This window comes from Lutra lutra, chromosome 12, assembly GCF_902655055.1.
Source record: "Lutra lutra chromosome 12, mLutLut1.2, whole genome shotgun sequence".
NCBI classification, from domain to species: Eukaryota; Metazoa; Chordata; class Mammalia; order Carnivora; family Mustelidae; genus Lutra; species Lutra lutra.
The window spans coordinates 85,437,235-85,457,035 of record NC_062289.1 but is presented as its reverse complement, the minus strand read 5'-3'; the positions used below and the strand labels follow the sequence as shown (position 1 = coordinate 85,457,035).

Here is a 19,801-nt window from a genome sequence, read left to right as displayed (position 1 = left end):
TTCCCATTCTTATACACATTACCTTCATTTAAAAAAATTCACTATACAAATTACTTGTTGATATTAATTTTTAAATGACTATATATAATGGGTTTCTTTTGAAGATTTACCTTACTTTATTGCAGTAAATTGTGAAGGAACCTACATCAAATCCAAAGAACATATGCTAAAAAGATACAGATTATACTAAGGAGAAAAAGAATCATAAAAAAAAGTATTTTCTTCTAAAAATTAACATTCTCCTAAAAAGTGAAAACTTAGTAAATGAAGAATGAAATGACCCCAACAACTAAACGCCTGGCAACTTCCAGGTATTGCTTGAATCTAAATTGTAAGACTAAGAGGTGTAAGAAAGTCTACAGAAAGCCGCAAATTAACATGTACTAACCGTGTACTTTGTAGGCAACACTACACTGGTTTTTCAAATATTAATTAAATATACCATATTTCCTTGGTGCTGAGATGCCACTGATAAAGTAATAAATACCATGGTAAATGTGTATGTAAAATGTAAGATGTATCCCAAAGGCAAAAACAATTAAAATGGGAAAGAATAAGTATCTAGAATTAAGGAAATACTGTATTATCTCTTCCAAGAACTTTATTGAGATATACATTACATGCCATAGAAAAGTGTATAATTCAATGGTTTTTAGTAAATTCAATGGTTTTTAGTAAATTCACCGCAATCAATTTTAGAACATTTTTATCGGCTCGGAAAGCAGCTCTATGCTAATTAGCATTCCCTTCCTCCCCACACCACACATACACACAGCTGTGTTCTCCTACAACTCCCTACCCCCAGGTAATCACTAGTTTGATTTTATCTCTCTAGATTTGCCTATTCTGGACATTTCATACAGATGGAATCTTATAATATGCGGTCCTTTGTGACTAATTTCTTTCACATAACATGTTTTTGAGGTTCATACATGTAGTATGTATCGGTACTTCATGCCTTTGCATTCCATTGTGCAGATACAGCACATTTTATTTACTCACTCAACAGTTTAGGGACATTTGGGTTGTTTTCACCTTTTGGCTATTATGAATAAGGCTGTTGTGGACATTTGTGTAAAAATTTTTGTGTGGACACAAGTTTTCAATTCCCTTGGGTAGATACCTAGGAATGAAACTGCTGGGTCACGGTAACTCTGTTTAACATTCTGGGGAATTGCCAGATATGTTTTTCAAAAGCAGTCACACATTTTATACCCCCACCAGCAACATATGAGAGTCCCTTTTTCTCCACACTGTCGCCAACACTTGTTACGGTCTTTTTTATTCTAAGACTTACAGCTTAGAGTATAATATTTCATATAATACTACAGAAAGATGAATTAACCCTTGAATAGTTAGATTTTTATACTGAAATATTTCTGCAGTACCAATGAGAGCTTCCCACTGCTTTTCCAGTTTACGTGGTCTCCCTTCTGATGAACAAAAAAACTTTAAAAATACCTAGGATGGGTTTGGTGGTGTAATCTGGAAATATTACAATAATTTATCTTCTAAGTAAAGCTAATGTGACAACAGAGCCAGGGATACCCATGTCATTAGCACAACCCAATATATGAAAAATCACTCAGCTTTAAGGGTCCAACATTTTACTCTTTTTTTTTTTATAGCCCAGGCTCTAAAACAATTATTCTCCACCCATCTTTTTGCTAGTATCTATCCTAAGTGTTTCATATGCTCCTTCACCAGAAAGCCTCCGTCCATGGTGGTTTTCACGCCCTTCACTCTCTGACCAAACAGTGAATGGGAAGTATAAAATCCCAGGTAAAAACTAAAGGATGTCTTCAACAGAGCTCTCATTCATTAACTAGGAAATGACACTCTAAAATGCTTAGCTATCACTAGACAATTAATTCCCGTGAGTTGACTGCTTTAAGGAAAACTACTGACTTAAACTAAGATTCTCTGATCATCTGTATCATATAATAGTTTCCACTTACTTTCAGGCTTTGCATCTGCTGCTGCATGGCGCATACTTTTCAGCTGATTTTGTACTCTTTGCAGTCTCTGCACTGCATGAAATAGCTTTAAAATATAAATAGATCCATTATTTGCTTAGTCTATTGAAACCTACCACTCACATAGACAAGCAAAGAAAAATACAAGTTCCACACAATTCTTGTGATGTTAAAAGAATAATAAGAACTAAGAAAATTACTGTGTTGAGCCCAAAATGTAACTGGTTTTCTCAATACTTTTTCATGTAAAGCTTTTTTTAAAAAAAAGCTTTCAGAAAGTTAATCTTTAGTTATTGGTTGTACTTAGTAATTAAGGAAAAATACTTGGTAAAGAAATATACACACCAGGCTTTTCTTGTTATAACATGGTTTTCTTTTTTTTTCTTCTTTTTTTCTTTTTAAGTAATCTCTACACTCAATGTGTGGCTTGAACCCAAAATCTGGAGATCAAAAGCTGCACACTCCACCAACTGAGCCAGCCAAGTGCCCCTAACCTCTTTTTCTTAATTCTAAGAAATATTAGCATTCTCACAAATGATGTCCTAGAATAAGACCCTGATATACCATTCAGTACCATTCAGGGCCCAAGCAATGCAGCTTACTGGCGCAGTGGAAGCACCACGATGCTAAGTCAAGTTCCAAAAGAGTCAAACATCTTATTGAATAGGAAATGGAGCTGATTTGAAGTATATTCTTAATGTATATGCCTACTCAGTTTTAAGATAGATTTTTAATAAAATAGAAGTAATCCTTCCTAGCCAAATTATTTTTGCCTTAAGGCAAAGTCTAAAAATGTGGAGTATGGTTGATTTTGAGCCTTTTCATGATTTGCTTACTTGCCACGGGAATAAACTGTAGTGGATACTGTGATCAGCAGAATAAAAAATAGATACTCTTATAGCCCCAGAATCTGAGGACACTCTTTAGAGATGCTATAATTTTTTTCTTTAAGATTTTATTTATTCATTTGACAGAGAGAACAAGCACACGCACGGGGAGCAAGCCGAAGGAGAGGAAGAAGCAGGCTCTCCGCCATGCAGGGAGCCTGATTTGGGGCTCGATCCCAGGACATGGATCACGACCTGAGCTGAAGGCAGAGGCTTAACCCACTGAGCCACCCAGCCTATGAGTTTTATGAGCAGTTAATCTTAATGCTTACCATTACAACGAATGCTCTGTAATGTTGGGTCAACAGGAGTTAAGCACAGGCCAAAAGGTAGTATAGAGATACAAACTGGGTACAGAACCCCCAAAATAGTATTACTGCTGTTGGTGCCACAAAATCCTCTTAAAGAGTATTCCATCATGTAAACAAACTTCTACAATTATATAATTCTTTTTTCTTTACATTTGAACGATCAAAAGGAACTATTTCTTTCATTATGAGAATATAAACTTTTATGAGGATACCTGATTCTTTTGTTCCTGTTTCTGTTGTGCAAGAAATTCTTCTCTCTCTTTTTCAACTCGAAGTTGCCTTGCTATTTTAAGCATCCGTTGATGATTCTGAACTGTCTCCACCTACAGTAAGGGAATAAGTAGTACATGTTACTGTCAAGTTCAAGGAAGAAATTAGCATGTCATGTGACTCAGACATCCACTTATCATTTCTTTTTGGCAAACAAAGGGCAAATTCCCCTTCTGTCAATGTTATTTGAACCGATCCTCAGATGTACACCCATGCCTTGCTTAATCCTTATTACCATTCCTAAATCTTTGCAAGTCCTTTGCACTTGGGGCCAAAGTCTTACAGGGCTAAGTCTTGCCTTACCCTTTTCTTCAAACGTTCAACTCTCTTAATGAGCTGATCCTTTTCTTCCTCCATGGCACTGATATCCTAAAAAGTAGTCAAGGAGACATTATAAGAAAAAAACATTCTTTGTAGATTCAAATAAAATTTTCATATGATTGTGCATCAGCCATTTTCCTACTTAAAACCAGATCGTTAAGGAACAAAGATCCTCTTTTGGATAAAGGGTTTTATTTTATTTTTATGTCCCCCTAGGGTTCTTTATGCAGGATAATTTATTTGGCAGCTTAGTGTTCATTTAGAAAAGCAACCAAAACAGGTTATAACGTAGCAAGGTAAAGCTGCCAACCAGCACATTAGTGTTCTGATTCCAAATATGGGCACACAGTTTTTCAAAAGTCTTCTACAATGGAAAGTGTACAGGTCTAAAACCATGAGCAACAGCGGCTGACATGCCATCTGTTCTGTTAAATATCAAACTATATATTCTGCCAATTTCCCATCAAAATTATTTTTAAAGCTATGGTGTTTTCAAGACAAAAATTTGTGTCTGGTTTTGCCAATTAACCAATTCCCTTCCTAAAACTAAAGACTTCAAAAATAAACTGCCTTCCTTTTAATCAGCCCCATAATATTTTCTAGTGAAAACAAAAAATCCTTCCTAAACTTAAACTAATAGCCTAACTATCACAGTAAACTAAAGAGAAAAATATTCATAGTAGTCAGTATTGTTAGGATCTGAGGAACTAGGCACTCTTACTCACCACTGGTGGCACGGTACGGAAGAACAATATCAAAAGTCTTAAACATACATATATGTACACATACACACACACCATATATACCATGTGGTGTATTATTTATATATATATATATATATATATATATATATATATATATATATATATATATCATCAAGTCTGGTAATATCATGTCTGGGAATTTGTCCTCATAGAATACACATGGAAGGTCAAAGACTTCTCTACGAGGAGTCTCACAGATGTTAGTCATATCTAAAATGTGTAAATTACCAAATGTCTGAGAATTATTAAATAAACTATAGCACAATACCATGAAAGTCATTATAAATTATGCAGAAGAATGTTTAATAACAGAAAAACTCATGTATGACATTACCTGAAAGATGAAGATTACAACATTTACATATAGCACCATGCAAGGAAAAGATTTAAATATATTCACTAAAATGTCAACAGTACTTATCTCTTCAGTGTGGGATTATGAGTGAATTATTTTCTATTTCTTGCTTATCATATTTTCTAAAAAGAACATGTTCAAGAATACTTTGGCAATAATGAAAATAAAATGATTAGACTCTTGGTCATTTCATCATTTCAGTTTACTCACATGACATAACAGAGGAACAGTGGATGAATGTCCATCACTCTTCTTTCATACCATAAGTATCCTATTTATGGGTCTTTCTTCCCACTAACTGTGAGCTTATCTTTCTTTCCTGATACACTCAACAAATTCTTTTTTTTTTAAGATTTTATTTATTTATTTGACAGAGATCACAAGTAGGCAGAGAGGCAGGCAGAGAGAGAGAGGAGGATGCAGGCTCCCCGCTGAGCAGAAAGCCTGATGCAGGGCTTGATCCCAGGACACTGGGATCATGACCTGAGCCGAAGGCAGAGGCTTTAACCCACTGAGCCACCCAGGTGCCCCCATTCAACAAATTCTTATTGAGAACCTACTATGTGCATAGTACTGCAAAAGACACTAGGGATACAGTGATGAACAAGATGGACCATGGCCCTTGCCCTCATAAAGATAGTTGGGAATGACCCATTAAAACAAAAGTTTAACGAGGAAGAAAAAAAAAAAGCTGGGAAGACAGACATTAAAGTAATTATAAGTGTGATGAGTTATTATGAAACAAAAAGAATTGGGCGAAACTAATGCATCTAGGGAATCAGGGAAGGCCTCCCTAAGGAAGCAACTTCTGTTGTTTCCTGATTAAGAAAATAAAGATGGCATGGAATAACTCAGGAATTCTAAAAATACAAAATTCATGAAAGTGAAATTAGCATATGTTTAGGGAAAGAAGCTATATGCCTGGTGAAAATGTTAAAATTTTTTTGGAGATCATTAAGTAACATGTGTCAAAAATATTAATTTTTATAAATTTATCCTAAGGAAACAATTACAGATACCCCCAAATAAATTTATGTATATGATAATCATGATCATAGCATTATATAATAGCAAAAAATAAAATAAAAAACCAAAAATGGTTAACCTATGCATACTATGGAAAATCATTTAGTAATTAAAACTCATATTTAGGGGCATCGGGATGGCTCAGCAGGTTAAGCAGCTGACTTTTGATTTTGGCTCAGGTCATGATCTCAGGGTCATAAGATCAAGCACCATGTTGGGCTCCGAGCTAGGCGTGGAGCCTGCTTGAGATTCTCTCTCTTCTTCTTCCTCTGCCTCACCACCCCCAAAATTTTAAAAAAAATCATATTTAGGGGGTGCTTAGGTGGCTCAGTGGGTAAAGCATTCAACTCTTGATTTTTGCTCAGGTCATTATCTCAGGGTTCTGAGATCAAGCTCCATGTTGGGCTGAGCTGGCATGGAACCTACTTAAGATTCTCTCTCTCCCTCTGCTCCTGCCCCCATTCCCTCTCTAAAGAAAAAAAAAATCATACTTAGAAAGATAACAATGTGAATATATTCACAATGCAATTATTAAAAATGAAAGATACAAATAACTATGTATATAGTATGATCTCAAATACCTACCAATATAAATATACACGCAAAGCCTGAATGGATAGCAATTGGATGATTTTTATCTTCTTTGTTCTCATCTCTATTTTCTATTATATATATACATATATATATGATATATACTTTATACTTTATGTAATAGATAGTCTTTACTACATATATATATATATATAGAGAGAGAGAGAAAGACCCACAATGTAATCTTTTTAAAAATCCATGTTAGGAATCTATATCGTACATAAGAACATATCGTGAATTTACCTTGGTATCATTAATTTCTTCAGTAAAGAATGAGCAAAGTTTAGACAAAAGAAAATCTGTCACTTGCTATCACTAATTCCCATACAGTTTTAAGACTCATACTGAACTAACAAAACAAGCTGGAAAAACTAATATTCATATCTAAAAAAAGATATTGTTACTATATTTTCTTTGCTTTACCCTTCTTATCTCTGCTGTAGAAAATCCAGATGTCTTAAGTTGCTCACATTCTTTATGCAAAGTTTTAAAGGCTTCCATTAGCTCTTCATACTAAAAGAAAAATTTAAAAATTATAAACTAATGACTAGATCCAGTAGACTTTTCTTCATCAGGTTATCAATTAACTCATGGTGATTACTTAAATCACTATATAACAGCATTAAAAATACATCCTGAAACATTTATATAATTCACAAAAAAAGTAGGTGTGTATAATCTGGTCATTAAGTACTTCTCCATCTTCCTCTCTGGTTACTTCCCTAACTCACATTCTATACTCCAGCTATGGTGATCTTTCAATCCTTGGAATACTCTATGCTCTCACATCCAGTTTACAAAGCCTATTACCTCTGAGAATACTCTATGACTTCCTCATCCATTACCTGGATAATTTCAGTTCATCTGTCAGGTCTCAGCATAGATACCACCATCCTCAGAGAAGACTTCTCTAGTCCTATACTTATTCTACATCAGAGTGTCATGATATCAGAATAAAAATCATGTAAAATTATAATTGCCTAGTTACTTGTCTGCCTTCCTCCATTAGACAGCAAGAGTCAAGAGGACAAGAATCCTATTACCCAGTGCAATTTAGTATCCCTGGAGCCTAGCATCACTGATATAGTCAATAAAAAGTAGCTGAATGAATGAAAAAAATCACAACTCTTACCCAAAATTCTTTAAAAATAGTACTTTTTGTGAGCACTGACAGGATTTATTCTAGAACTCCTCATTCAGGAAGACAACATACATTTTTTATTAGGTTCTGTGCTAAATGACTGGCTAAATGTATAAGTCATTTTAGATTTACATCTCATATGTTTCAAGAATAAACATGTCTTTATCATTAATTCTTCTATTATTTGTGCATATTTAGTAAAAGCTATTAATAAACTTCCTCCAGAGGAATTAGTTTTTATCAAGTTGATTGATGGGGGAGTGTAGGAAGGAGAAAATATTTCACATTTACACTTCTCTATTTTCTACATTATGTAAAGCCTTCAAATGTAGGAGTTGGGGTACTCTCCTTCTGTTGTAATTCTCCCATGACATCCCATTCTGTTGTAATTCTCCCATGACATCTCCCATGTGATTCTCTACTATAACATTTGATATGATTATTTACATTAATCTTTCAACACCCAAAATGTCTTAAGAGATCAATATTGACTCTGTTTTGACTAACTGCCATGGTTATCCAAAATAACAAAATAAACGGATGAAAAACCACTTAGTTTTGATTGTTCTGATTCAATCCCAATTTTAAGCACATACTGTATAGAAGCAACTCTACAAAACCCTGGAGGAAAACGCAGATGGATAAGGCATGATACCTGTCTTCACAGACCTCATAATCTATTGGGATAGAGCAACAAACTATTCACAACAAACTGCACAATCAGTCTATGCATATAGCAAGAATAAAAGCAAAGAGGGCTAAACACAGGCACTTTTAAAAAAATCAAAGTCCTTTGAAATCTTAAGACTGAATCTCCTTTTTCCATAGTCTTTGATCAGCAAGGTGCTTTGAAATCCCAGGACCAAGATCCAGACCAGCCAGAACCCTCAGTAGTCAAGAACTTTAAAACAAAAAGATTTATCTACCTACCTATCTATCTATCTAACTATTTGAAGGAAAGAGAAAGAGCATATACACTTATGAGTGGGGAGGGGAGGGAGCAGAGGTGGAGGGACTGGGAAAGGGAGAGAAATCTCAAGCAGACTCCAGGCTGAGCATAAGCCTGACCTCAGGACACTGAGATAGTGACCTGAGCCAAACCTAGAGTCAGAGGCTTAACCTACTGAGCCACCAAGGCACCCCAAAAGTAGTCAAGAGCTTTAAGACTATAAGGCCAGAACTCAATATCACTCTAAAACTCTAGAAGAAAAGTACACTGAAATTTCAAACTCCTGGCCCTTTCTCTATCTTCTGCCTGACTGGAAAGTCCTTTGAGATCTCAAGCCTAGATTCTCTGCCTGTACAAAATCTTCTCAGGGGCTCACAGGTCCTGATTTGTCTGGGATAGTGTCAATTTATACTTTTGCCTTCATGTAATTATTATGATAGTCCCTTTCTCTCTGATTTGGATGACAAATTGTATAATCATCTAACTGATCAGCAAAGTGCTCTGCATTCCCAAACCTAAAATCCTCTCTACCCACATTTCCTAAGTAATAAATTATTCTAAAATCCTAATTTCAGGATTTCTTCTATCTATCACTGAAATGGTATTTGTGTGCAAAAGAGGGTATTTTCATACGTGATTACAGTTGAACTTTATTAGCCATTTTACCTTTCGGTGCCACCTGGAAATGAAGAGAAGCAAATTAAGTTAAAGAGAGATTAACAGCTATTTGAACATGTGCACCGTGACATCTACAGATAGTTTAAAAATACCATTTGTGTATTGTATACCTGTTTATTGGTATCAGCCACAGTTTCATCCTGAAGAAACTCACTTGGTACCTCAAGTTTTATTAAAAAACGAGCTAAATATGCTCTTTTCTTCAGTTCATTAGTCCTCTGAAGAAGCCAATGGAGTACTGGATAAATCACGGGTTTACTTCCAATCACCAGACCCTGACGAAAGGTACTCCTATAAAAAGAAAATAAACACAAGCAGGTGATCATCCTCCACCCCTGGCTTATAACAAACAAACCTTGAAAAGAGATAAAAGCTCAAATACTAATTTACAATTTCTTGATGGCTTTCTATGACTATTAAAAAAAAAACAAAAAACAAGGCTATTCTAAAGTCATTCTGTATATCAACAATAAACATAAAATTAGGCCTGGAATAGATCACTGGACTATAGGGGAAGGTTGTACTGGAACCATCAATTGGTAGTCTGCCTTAATACTTCATTTACTGGGCAAGTTTAAGTGATTATTTTTATCTAGGATGGCAGATAAATGATAAATGATAAAATGGAATAGTGGAATTTGCCTGTTTTTTGAGTTTGTTTGTTTGTTTGTTTGTTTTTTTGATTGGGGAGAAAAGTGACCCACGTAAGACTTTTACATGACAAAATAATATTAAAAGTTCAAGATTATTTTGAAACTCAGTGACGTACTAAAGCCATTGACACAGAGACCAGGTACTGCCTAGAAAAACTGAGTGTAGCCCATGAAAGTTTAGATATTCAAGCACAGCTTTAAGAAAGCAACATGTGCGGGGCGCCTGGGTGGCTCAGTGGGTTAAGCCACTGCCTTCGGCTCAGGTCATGATCTCAGAGTCCTGGGATCGAGTCCCGCATTGGGCTCTCTGCTCAGCAGGAAGCCTGCTTCCTCCTCTCTCTCTGCCTGCCTCTCTGCCTGCTTGTGATCTCTCTGTCAAATAAATAAATAAAATCTTAAAAAAAAAAAAAAAAGAAAGCAACATGTGATCAAATTCTTACATGTCTGTGGCATTTCCTGGAGGTTTATATTTAAGGATACCAAGAAGGCTCAACATCCTTTTGGCTGTTTGCTCTGGCATCTCCTCTCTGATATCAACAACTTGCTAACAGATAAAGATATTGAAAAAATATGTTATTATTGTGTATCTAACAAAGAAAAATATTTAAACTCACTGACAAAATTGTTCTACTAGAGCATAACAGGCACAATGATCTCCTCATAAAACAGATTAAGTATGGAGGCCCCCAGATTCCAAGTGAGGGTACATACAAATCAGATCAGGATTTGTATTAAGAATGTCAAGCTTGGGGTGCTTGGGTGGCTCAGTTGGTTAAGCGGCTGCCTTCAGCTCAGGTCATGATCCCAGGCCCCTGGGATTGAGCCCCGCATTGGGCTCCCTGCTTGGTGGAGACCCTGCTTCTCCCTCTCCCTCTGCCTGCCGCTCTGCCTACTCGTGCTATCTCTCTGTCAAATAAATAAATAAAATCTTAAAAAAAAAAAAAAGAATGTCAAGCTTAAAAAGTATCCAGTGGAAAAGACCAGTGTATAAGAGACGTGACCTAACTTGCAATACAATAAAACCTTTTGTAAGAGCATTTTCTTTCTAGGACCAAATCAATTTATGTTTGGAACAGAGAAATAATTTCTAAATAAGGTACAAGCAGATAATCTAATTTTTTAAAGATTATTTATTTATTTATTTGACGGACAGATATCACAAGTAGGCAGAGAGGCAGGCAGAGAGAGAGAGGGGGAAGGAGTCTCGCAGCGGAGCAGAGAGCCCGACATGGGGCTCGATTCCAGGACCCTGGGATCATGACCTGAGCTGAAGGCAGAGGCTTTAACCCATTGAGCCACCCAGGCGCCCCATATAATCTAATTTTTAAGCTAGTGGAGAAACCTTAAACATCATTACTTCTTTACAATCATGGAAAATAAGGCCCAAGAGTCACAGATATTTAGAGGCAGAAAATGGCTTTCCTGCTATCCTTTTCATCACAAGAAAGAGAAAACTCTTACCTTTGGGTCAATTTCAGCCAGAACATCATTGAGAACTTGCAACAGTTGCATTGGCTCCAGGGAATCAAATGTGATTAAATTATAGTTCTTCCTAAAAGGTTCTTTATTGAGATTGTCCACAATGAATTTGATTTGATCACTCATAATTGGGTCTTATAACTAAAAATAGAGACAAAATTCCTCAATACTGGTAACAAACATTCTGGAAAAAAATTAGTATTAAGTTTATAGGAAGTAGGAATGAAGAGTATTAATTCTCTGTGGCATACAAAATGCTGAGAAAAGGGTTATTTTATTTAAAGAAATCAGGATATGAAGACTTTATTTTGAATGTTACAGTATATACTGCTAATACGGAATACCATGTTTTGTATATACACCTGGTAAGACAGCCATCATCTGAATTAACACTGAGTTCATATGGACAAATGAATAATAAATCCCACCTACAATAACATCTCTCCCATTCAGCTCCACAACTACCCAGGGGTAAAAATCTGGTAGGCTACAGACATGCTTCTAATTTTTTTTTTTTTAATTAGCAGCCCATGTTTTAAAAAGTGGGAAATTTTTTTTTACATTAAAAATCCAGACATCCAGTTTCTCTTCCAAATCAGATCTGGCAACCGTGGGCACATAACTGTGCACAGCCACACCCAAATGAAGCTGAGCTGAGGCTGCAAGCTTCAGTCTGGATGTGCATTCTTTGGTTTTCTGGTTTCCTCCACCAAGCACTCTTCACCCACTGATGTAATGGACTATAGGCATCGACTCTGCCACCGTTGACTAATTCAGGCCTATGTTTCCTTGTGCCTTCGATAAGGTAACAGCCTCGAGTTTTCTGGCCCCTGACTCTCCTATTCCAAATCGTTTGTGTGATTCTCATTGCTCACAAAATAAATTCCAAATTTCTTGAATTTTGATTTTTCAGATGTAACTCAATTGAGTTTTCCCACCTTCATTTTTCCAAATTGTTACCTTTCACTCTTTTAAATTTCACCCGACTGAAAGTTACTGCTCCTGAGTTTTTTCACCTGTCTTCAGTTAATGCTGTTTTCTTACCTAGAAAAACTGTTCGTCTCCTGATCTCCACAGGTGCAGATCCTAACCGTCTTTCAGGGTTTGCTCTCCAAATGCACATTCTTTCAGGAAGTCATTCTCAAGCTATCTCCCACATTCTCCATCAGAATAACGGCAGCAGCACCTGCCCTGGAGGCTAACCACACTTAATCTGCACTGCTCTCCTAGAGTTATTTTTCTGTTTTGTACTAGTGACTCACGTACGTTTTCTCTTCTCTACTAAAGTGTAAATTCCATGAGGACATTTTTGTGCCTAATTCTATCTGTGAATACCCACTGCATCAAAACTGAATTCTTCCATTGACTGGATAAATGTGTTCACGGGCCCAAGGCCAGAAAAAGATAATCCTAAATCGACTGGTGGTGATCTTAAGTTTTAAAAAAATTAAATTTCAGATTATTTAACTGCTGAAGCAGCTTTACCACGGTTCCTAGTGTTTCCTGCTTGAGGGTATCAATTGTTTAAAAAGAACTGGCAGAAATTTTGGAGGCAGGCAATTTTTTAAATTAGCAATTTAAAAAAGGAATTAAAAAATGAACTGCTAAGAAAAGAAATTTTAAAAAATTACTTCAGTGCTCCCTTAGAGTTTTTAACTAAGAAATGAATAGATGCTATTTTATCAAAGACATTAGTTGGGGCTGCATGCATTTTGCTCTGAGATAGATTTTAATTGGGGGGGGGTGTAGCTGGATATTTGTAAAACATTAATTCTAAAACTATGAGTCAGTGATTATTATTGTTAAAAAATGAGTCAAAAGATAGTAGAAAGGATAACCAATGTGCTTTAAAAATTTCGAGGTTTCCTTTAATCTACAAAAGGAAAACTTTTACATAAACGAAATAAAAATCCACCTCGGAGATGCAAGTTTTTCGTTGTTAAAAATATTTTAAGTAAAAATCCACGTCACAACCTTCCCATACATATATAAGTTTAATGATTTAGAAATTATATGTATATAATATATAACATATATATACACACACACATATATTTTTTTCCCTTTCAAAACAAGACACTTGGATAAACGAGTAAAACGTTACCAGGAGAGGAAAAGAAACTAGTCGGGTTCCCCCTAGGTGCCCACCAGCTTTCAGATGGTCACCAGCTAAGGACAAAGATGTACTGAACAGGTAGGTTGTCTATGCCCAGCGGGCTCTGCGCTCTAAAATTAGCAAAAGCAATTACTCTCCCTCTGCCAGCGGAAAAGTCGCCACACTAATTCGAGCACTTACCCACATAAGAGCCCAAGGGGGTGGGGGGGGAATTAAAACCAGGACGTGCGTTTATCTGGCACAACTCGGGACGGAAACGACGCTGCCCTGGTCCCAGGCCCGCACGAGCGCGGGACCAGCAGCCTCTTAGGATTCCCAAAAATAGTGCCCCCCCCCCCACCGCGCTCGGGGCTCGGGACAGGGGAGGGGACCCCACATCCGACCCAGACACCTCGCGGGGGGTGATTTGTGCTCCCCGACCGCTCAACCCTCGGGGGAGCTGCCTGGATCCTCGCGGAGGCCCAGCAGGCACCGACCCTGTCGTTGGGGGCTGAACTGCTGCGACCCTCCCCTGGCGAAGGTGCTGCACTGGGAAGGGGAGGAGGAGGGAGTTTTCTTTTGGGGAGTGGGGGGCTTCAGGGAAGTTTCCGAGCGCGTCTTGCCGAGGTTACCTCAAATTCTCCTCAAGAAACCACTTTTCCCCCCCGCAGGAGGCATCCAGGCTCTACAGGGTTCCTAGAGACGAGCTCCTTGGCAACGGTTGCTAGGCCGTGAGATTACGTCACTTCCGGCGGGTGGGCCGGGGCGTTTCCGCGGGGCCCTCGGGGGCACGGTAGGGCCGAGGTCCCCAGCGGGTAAAAGTGAGGTGCCCGGCCCACGTGCAAGTGCGTTTACCGGTCCCGTGCCACGGTGAGGACTGGAGACCACTGTACTTCGTGATGTCAGCTGGCAAGGAAAATATGAGGAGAAAAAAAATGAAATTCCTCACGCCCTGAAAACTTAGTTGCCTGTCCAAACATCTTGGAAGAAACCAACTACAGATTTAGTATCAGTCTCAGAGCAAAATACAACAAACAAAAAAGGGAAACAAATTCCTTATGAGGCATCTCCTATTTGCCTTGCCCTGCGCTGGCTGCTGGCGATGCAAAGGAAGCCAGGAATTACTACAGGGCTCCTGTTTTCAAGGAGCATAGTCTACTGCGGATAAAGAGACGACTGAAAGGCAACTCCAACTCCAATACTATCACAAAAGGATAATGGGGGAGCCCAGATGAAGTATCCTGAGTTTATTTGGGTCTGAAGGGCCCGTACAATCAGGAAAGTTTCCACCAGATAAAGTGATGTTTAAGGATCAGTGAAAATTAGCCACATGGGATATATTTTTTTGAGCAGAGGGAACAGAACATTGCAAGATGACTCTATTGCTGGTTGCCTTCTGACTACTGAACGGAAACAGGCATCCTGCCGGGCCCCTGGGGAAAAACGAAGACCCATCCCAGCTCACAGATGGTCCTGACGAGTTGGAGAAGGCAATACTGAAAACCTTGAAAAGTTAAATAATTTAAATAACTTTGGGAGGAACAGTAAAAGATTCATATAAGGGACTGAATAATTAATTGATCCTGGTGGGTGTATTAGGAGATTCTCTGGGCCACCAGGATTTGAAACCTTGGTCTGCCATCTTGCAGACTTACCTCTCTGACCTTTCCTGATCTCCTCTATAATGTGTGGCTGTAATACTACTTTCCTCAAAAGGCTGATGTGAGGGGCGCCTGGGTGGTTCAGTGGGTTAAAGCCTCTGCCTTCAGCTCAGGTCATGATCCCAGGGTCCTGGGATCGAACCCCACATCGCACTCTCTGCTCAGCAGGGAGCCTGCTTCCCTTCCTCTCTCTCTGCCTGCCTCTCTGCCTACTTGTGATCTCTGTCAAATAAATAAATAAAATCTTTTAAAAAAAAGGCTGATGTGAGGATTAAGTGTGTCAAAATAGGTAAAGTCATTAGAACAGTGCCTGACACTGGAAGAGCTAAGGACATTTTACCTTTTTACCCCTACTTTTTAAAAAGCGAGATGGTGGGGCACCTGGGTGGCTCAATGGTTAAGCCTCTGCCTTCAGCTCAGGTCATGATCTCAGGGTCCTGGGATCGAGTCCCACATCGGGCTCTCTGCTCTGCAGGGAGCCTGCTTCCTCCTCTCTCTCTCTCTCTGCCTGCCTCTCCACCCACTTGTGATCTCTCTCTGTCAAATAAATAAAATCTTAAAAAAAAAAAAAAAAAGCAAGATGGTTAGATTTGCTCCTTCTACAGAGTCTACAGATGTAGGCTATAGAGAGATAAGAGTGGTTTATTGGGTAGTTTTTAGTTCCTCCTCTGCCTGTTGCGGCTATTATAGAAGCACTATAATTTTCAGTTATGAGAATGCAATCCTGTGTAAATTGGAGTAAGCAATGGAATCTACTCTTTGCACTCAAATTTGAACGGATGTTATGTTTAATGTGGTTGCTCTGGAACCCAAGGAAAAATTTGAGGCCAGTCAGCACGCTTCTTGGAATCTACATACTGAGAAGATTATATTCCATCTTGAACCAAAAAAGTGAGACACAGAGAAGCCTGCTCATATTAGGTCTCTGCCTATGTATAGGGCCCAGATACAGGCCAGAGGAAGACTTACTACCCCCTGATTCATTTAAGATAAAACCTTGAATGGATTCATGAAGAGTCCAAGAAGAACTCAGCAACAATTCCACAACACTGAAGGCTGATTACATCCCAAGTCAAGCTACCCACATGAAGACTTCTTTTCCTCGTAGATGTTGAGTCTTCCTTATAAACCCCAAAACATGTCTCTTGGCTGAACTGTATTTGACATTTTTTTTTTATTTGACAGAGAGAGAGATCACAAGTAGGCAAAGAGGCAGGCAGGAAGCAGGCTCCCTGCTGAGCAGAGAACCCAATGCAGGGCTCGATCCCAGGACCCTGAGATCATGACCTGAGCAGAGGCTTTAACCCACTAAGCCACCCAGGCGCCCCATATTTGACATTTTTAATAGCTGAAGGGAAGTCCAATTATATGAGATAGTCTTTCTGAAGAAGTCCCACCCCTCCCGAGTCTATTAAAAAAAAAAGTTTCTGGGGCGCCTGGGTGGCTCAGTGGATTAAGCCTCTGCCTTCCACTCAGGTCATGATCTCAGGGTCCTGGGATTGAGCCCCGTATCTGGCTCTCTGCTCGGTGGGGAGCCTGCTTCCCCCTCTCTCTCTGCCTGCCTCTCTACCTACTTGTGATCGCTCTCTCTGTCAAATAAATAAAAAAATCTTAAAAAAAAAGTTTCATCAAGGTATAATTCACATACATACAGTTCACCCATTTAAAGTATATAATTTACACTAATTCAAAAAGATCTATGCATCCCTATGTTTACTGCAGCATTATTTACATTAGCCAAGGTATGGAAGCACCCCAAGTGTTCACCAATAAACAAATGGATAAAGAAGATACACACACACACAAACACACACACATACACGCATACAGGAATGTCACAGAGCCATGCAAAAGAATGAGATCTTGCCATTTGGGACAAAAAGGATGAACCTAAAGGGTATAGTGCTAAGTGAAATAAGTCAGACTCAAAAAGACAAATCCCATATGATTTCACTCATATGTAGACTCTAAAAAACAAAACAAATGAACAAACAAACAAAAAGCCAAATCATACCTATAAATACAGAGAACAAAGTGGTGATTGCCAGAGGAAAGGGGAGGTTGGGGGTGGTTAGACTAAATAGTTGAAAGGGAGTGGGAGAAACAGGCTTCCAGTGAAATAATGAATAAGTCATGGAAATAAAAGGCATAACACAGAGAGTATAGTCAATGACATTGCAATAGTGACATATGGTGACTGATGGTAGCTGCACTTGTGGTGAGTATAACATAGAGAAATTGAAGCACTATGTTGTACACCTGAAAACAATGTAACGATGTGTGTCAAAACTCAAATTTTATAAAAAATTATTATAAAAAATAAAGCACATAAGTCAATGGCTTTTAGCATATTCACAAAGGTGTGTAGCCATCACCACTATCTAATCACAGAACATCTTCATCACCCCAAAAAGAGAGCCATCATCTCTTAGTTCCCAATTTTTAAAAAAAACCTGCCACCACACAGCCCCTGGAAACCACTAATATGCTTTCCTTCTCTATGACTATACCTCTTCTGGATATTTCATATAAAAGGAATCATTAAAGTATCTGTCTGGCTTCTTTCACTTAGTATAATGTTTTAAAAGTTCATCTGTGTTGTAGCATGTATTAGTACCTCATTCCGTTTGTGGCAGAATAACAGTCCATTGTTCATCCATTCCTCAGCTGAGGGACATTTGGACTGTTTCCACTTTTTGGTTATACTGAACAATGTGCTATGAACATCTGTGTACCTACCTCCACTGCCTTATGGATAAAGCGCTTCCATTGGCTAAGTCAGATGAGCAGGGGCATGAGTAATTGGGAGGTAGATGGTCATTCATTCTTGGGTTTGTCTTTTCCTTTGAATTTTTGTTAATTTTAGCCTCTTGGGTGCTCATGGTTGTGGACCACAGAACCGAAGAGGTGGATTCCTTAGTAGTTTTTGGTTGTAACAACAAACTGTTGTTGAAACCTACTTGTTCCTTGCTACCAAAATGCTAAAATACCCAATCTGCTTCTCACCTGAAGCCCTCTGATAAGAAGATGCTGTTAAATGGAAGTGTGCTTTAAAAGTTCACCAGCCTCGAGTGGAGAAGAGGGTGGGGACAGGTGTGGAGGAGGTGAGAGAAACTAGAAGCTGACCCTTACAACTCCCTTATTTAACCTTGTAGACACTGCAAGGCTATCCATGGTTGTGAACTTCTCCTCTGGTTATTCAGAGGAGTAAAAAAAAAAAATCACTCCTGGTCAAAATGTGTTTTTCAAGACTCAGTTTAGTACAAAATTAAAATAAGGAGGGGGTCATCATTTCATGTAGTTGTGAAGTCCAAGGATATTCTGCCTTCAGGTACGGTGTGATCTAGGTCATCTTGATATTCTTTCTCCCTTCATTTCGCTGTCTCTTATCTCCACTTCCCTCTGAATGGGCTGCTATTAGCAAGAGGTTTATCTTCTTCCTGCCTAGCAACCTCACTAAAACTAGAATCTTTTCTCCAACAGTTCCAGCAAATTCCCAGGGATGACCCTCACTGGTCTCAAGTGTGTCAGGCCATTCTTGAATCCATTGCTATGACTCTGATAGATGAATCAGAGGAGGCCTGCTCCCAAAAAGGAAGAACTGGATTCTGTTACCAGAGGTAGAGATGCAGTGCAAACAAGAACAACAGATGTCTCTTCCAGAAGTCAGGGAAGGTGGTTAAATCTTAAAAGCTGGGTAGGCAAAACCAGAAGAGGAAGAAATGAGCCTGTACTTATTCTGGAGAGTACCCATATCAGTGCAAACTTTCTCCCCGATTTCCTCCCAACAAATCATCTTTCTTCACTACAGGCTTCCATCGTGGGCCAAGTGAGGTCTTGAGATATCTGCAGACTCCCCAGGTCTCCACAAAAATCTGAGGACACTATGAACATAATGCCTCCAGTCCCTTCTCATTTCATAACTTCCAAACAAGAACTTTCCTGTGCAGAGTACGGGAAAGCCAAGCCAATTTTCTGTTTTTGGTATTAAATTTAGACCTTTCATCCTGACCATGAGATATTTCTGGATTCTGCATGAGTATTCAGAGAATGCCAGTTTTCAAGATGCTATCCCATCTGGGGCTACTCTGCACACTGCCCACTTTATCTCATTCTTTTAAAACTGGGAAAAATGACCCAGGCACAGGAACAAATTTGGAAGTGGGTTATTCTGCAATTCATTAATTGTCACTTAATGCCATTGCCATCTAGGTTACTTGGTGAGGAAAGAAATTGAATTTAAATGAAAACCTGAATTGAATTTCGCCTATATCCTAAATTGCCTTGGCTCTGGCAATTTAATTTTGTGGGTATGTTTAGTAGTAGAATGTGCTTTCCTAAAAGGTAAAAAGATAAATGATATGTGAAACATTCACCTGGATGGGTGAGATTGCAGAGGTGCTGTTAAATGTGTGTGTGGTGGGGCGCCTGGGTGGCTCAGAGGGTTAAAGCTACTGCCTTCAGCTCAGGTCATGATCTCAGGGTCCTGGGATCAAGCCCCACATTGGGCTCTCTGCTCAGCAGGGAGCCTGCTTCCCCCCCCCCACCCCTGCAGCCCCACCTGATGCTCTGCCTACTTGTGATCTCTCTCCCTCTCTGTGTCAAATAAATAAAAATAAATAAATAAATAATGTGTATGCAGTG

At 38.7% G+C, this 19,801-nt stretch overlaps 1 protein-coding gene across 6 annotated transcripts in view; it reads right to left on the bottom strand.

The window, feature by feature from the left end:
* The window catches only part of IFT81 (intraflagellar transport 81), a 191,283-nt gene that overhangs the window by 68,722 nt on the left and 102,760 nt on the right, over positions 1 to 19,801 (bottom strand). For 2 of the 6 annotated variants that reach the window (XM_047696337.1, XM_047696339.1), the window contains exons 2-8: positions 11,384 to 11,542; positions 10,363 to 10,466; positions 9,380 to 9,560; positions 6,925 to 7,014; positions 3,748 to 3,813; positions 3,387 to 3,497; positions 1,959 to 2,043 (exon numbers count right to left, since the gene is read on the bottom strand). In XM_047696337.1, coding sequence (XP_047552293.1) covers positions 1,959 to 2,043; positions 3,387 to 3,497; positions 3,748 to 3,813; positions 6,925 to 7,014; positions 9,380 to 9,560; positions 10,363 to 10,466; positions 11,384 to 11,527 — 781 coding nt within the window. In that variant the 5' untranslated portion in view covers positions 11,528 to 11,542. Of the gene's footprint in view, positions 1 to 1,958; positions 2,044 to 3,386; positions 3,498 to 3,747; positions 3,814 to 6,924; positions 7,015 to 9,379; positions 9,561 to 10,362; positions 10,467 to 11,383; positions 11,543 to 12,445; positions 13,350 to 14,128; positions 14,414 to 19,801 lie in introns of those variants that run through there. The other 4 variants (XM_047696341.1, XM_047696335.1, XM_047696340.1 and 1 more) reach the window with 4 other exon arrangements.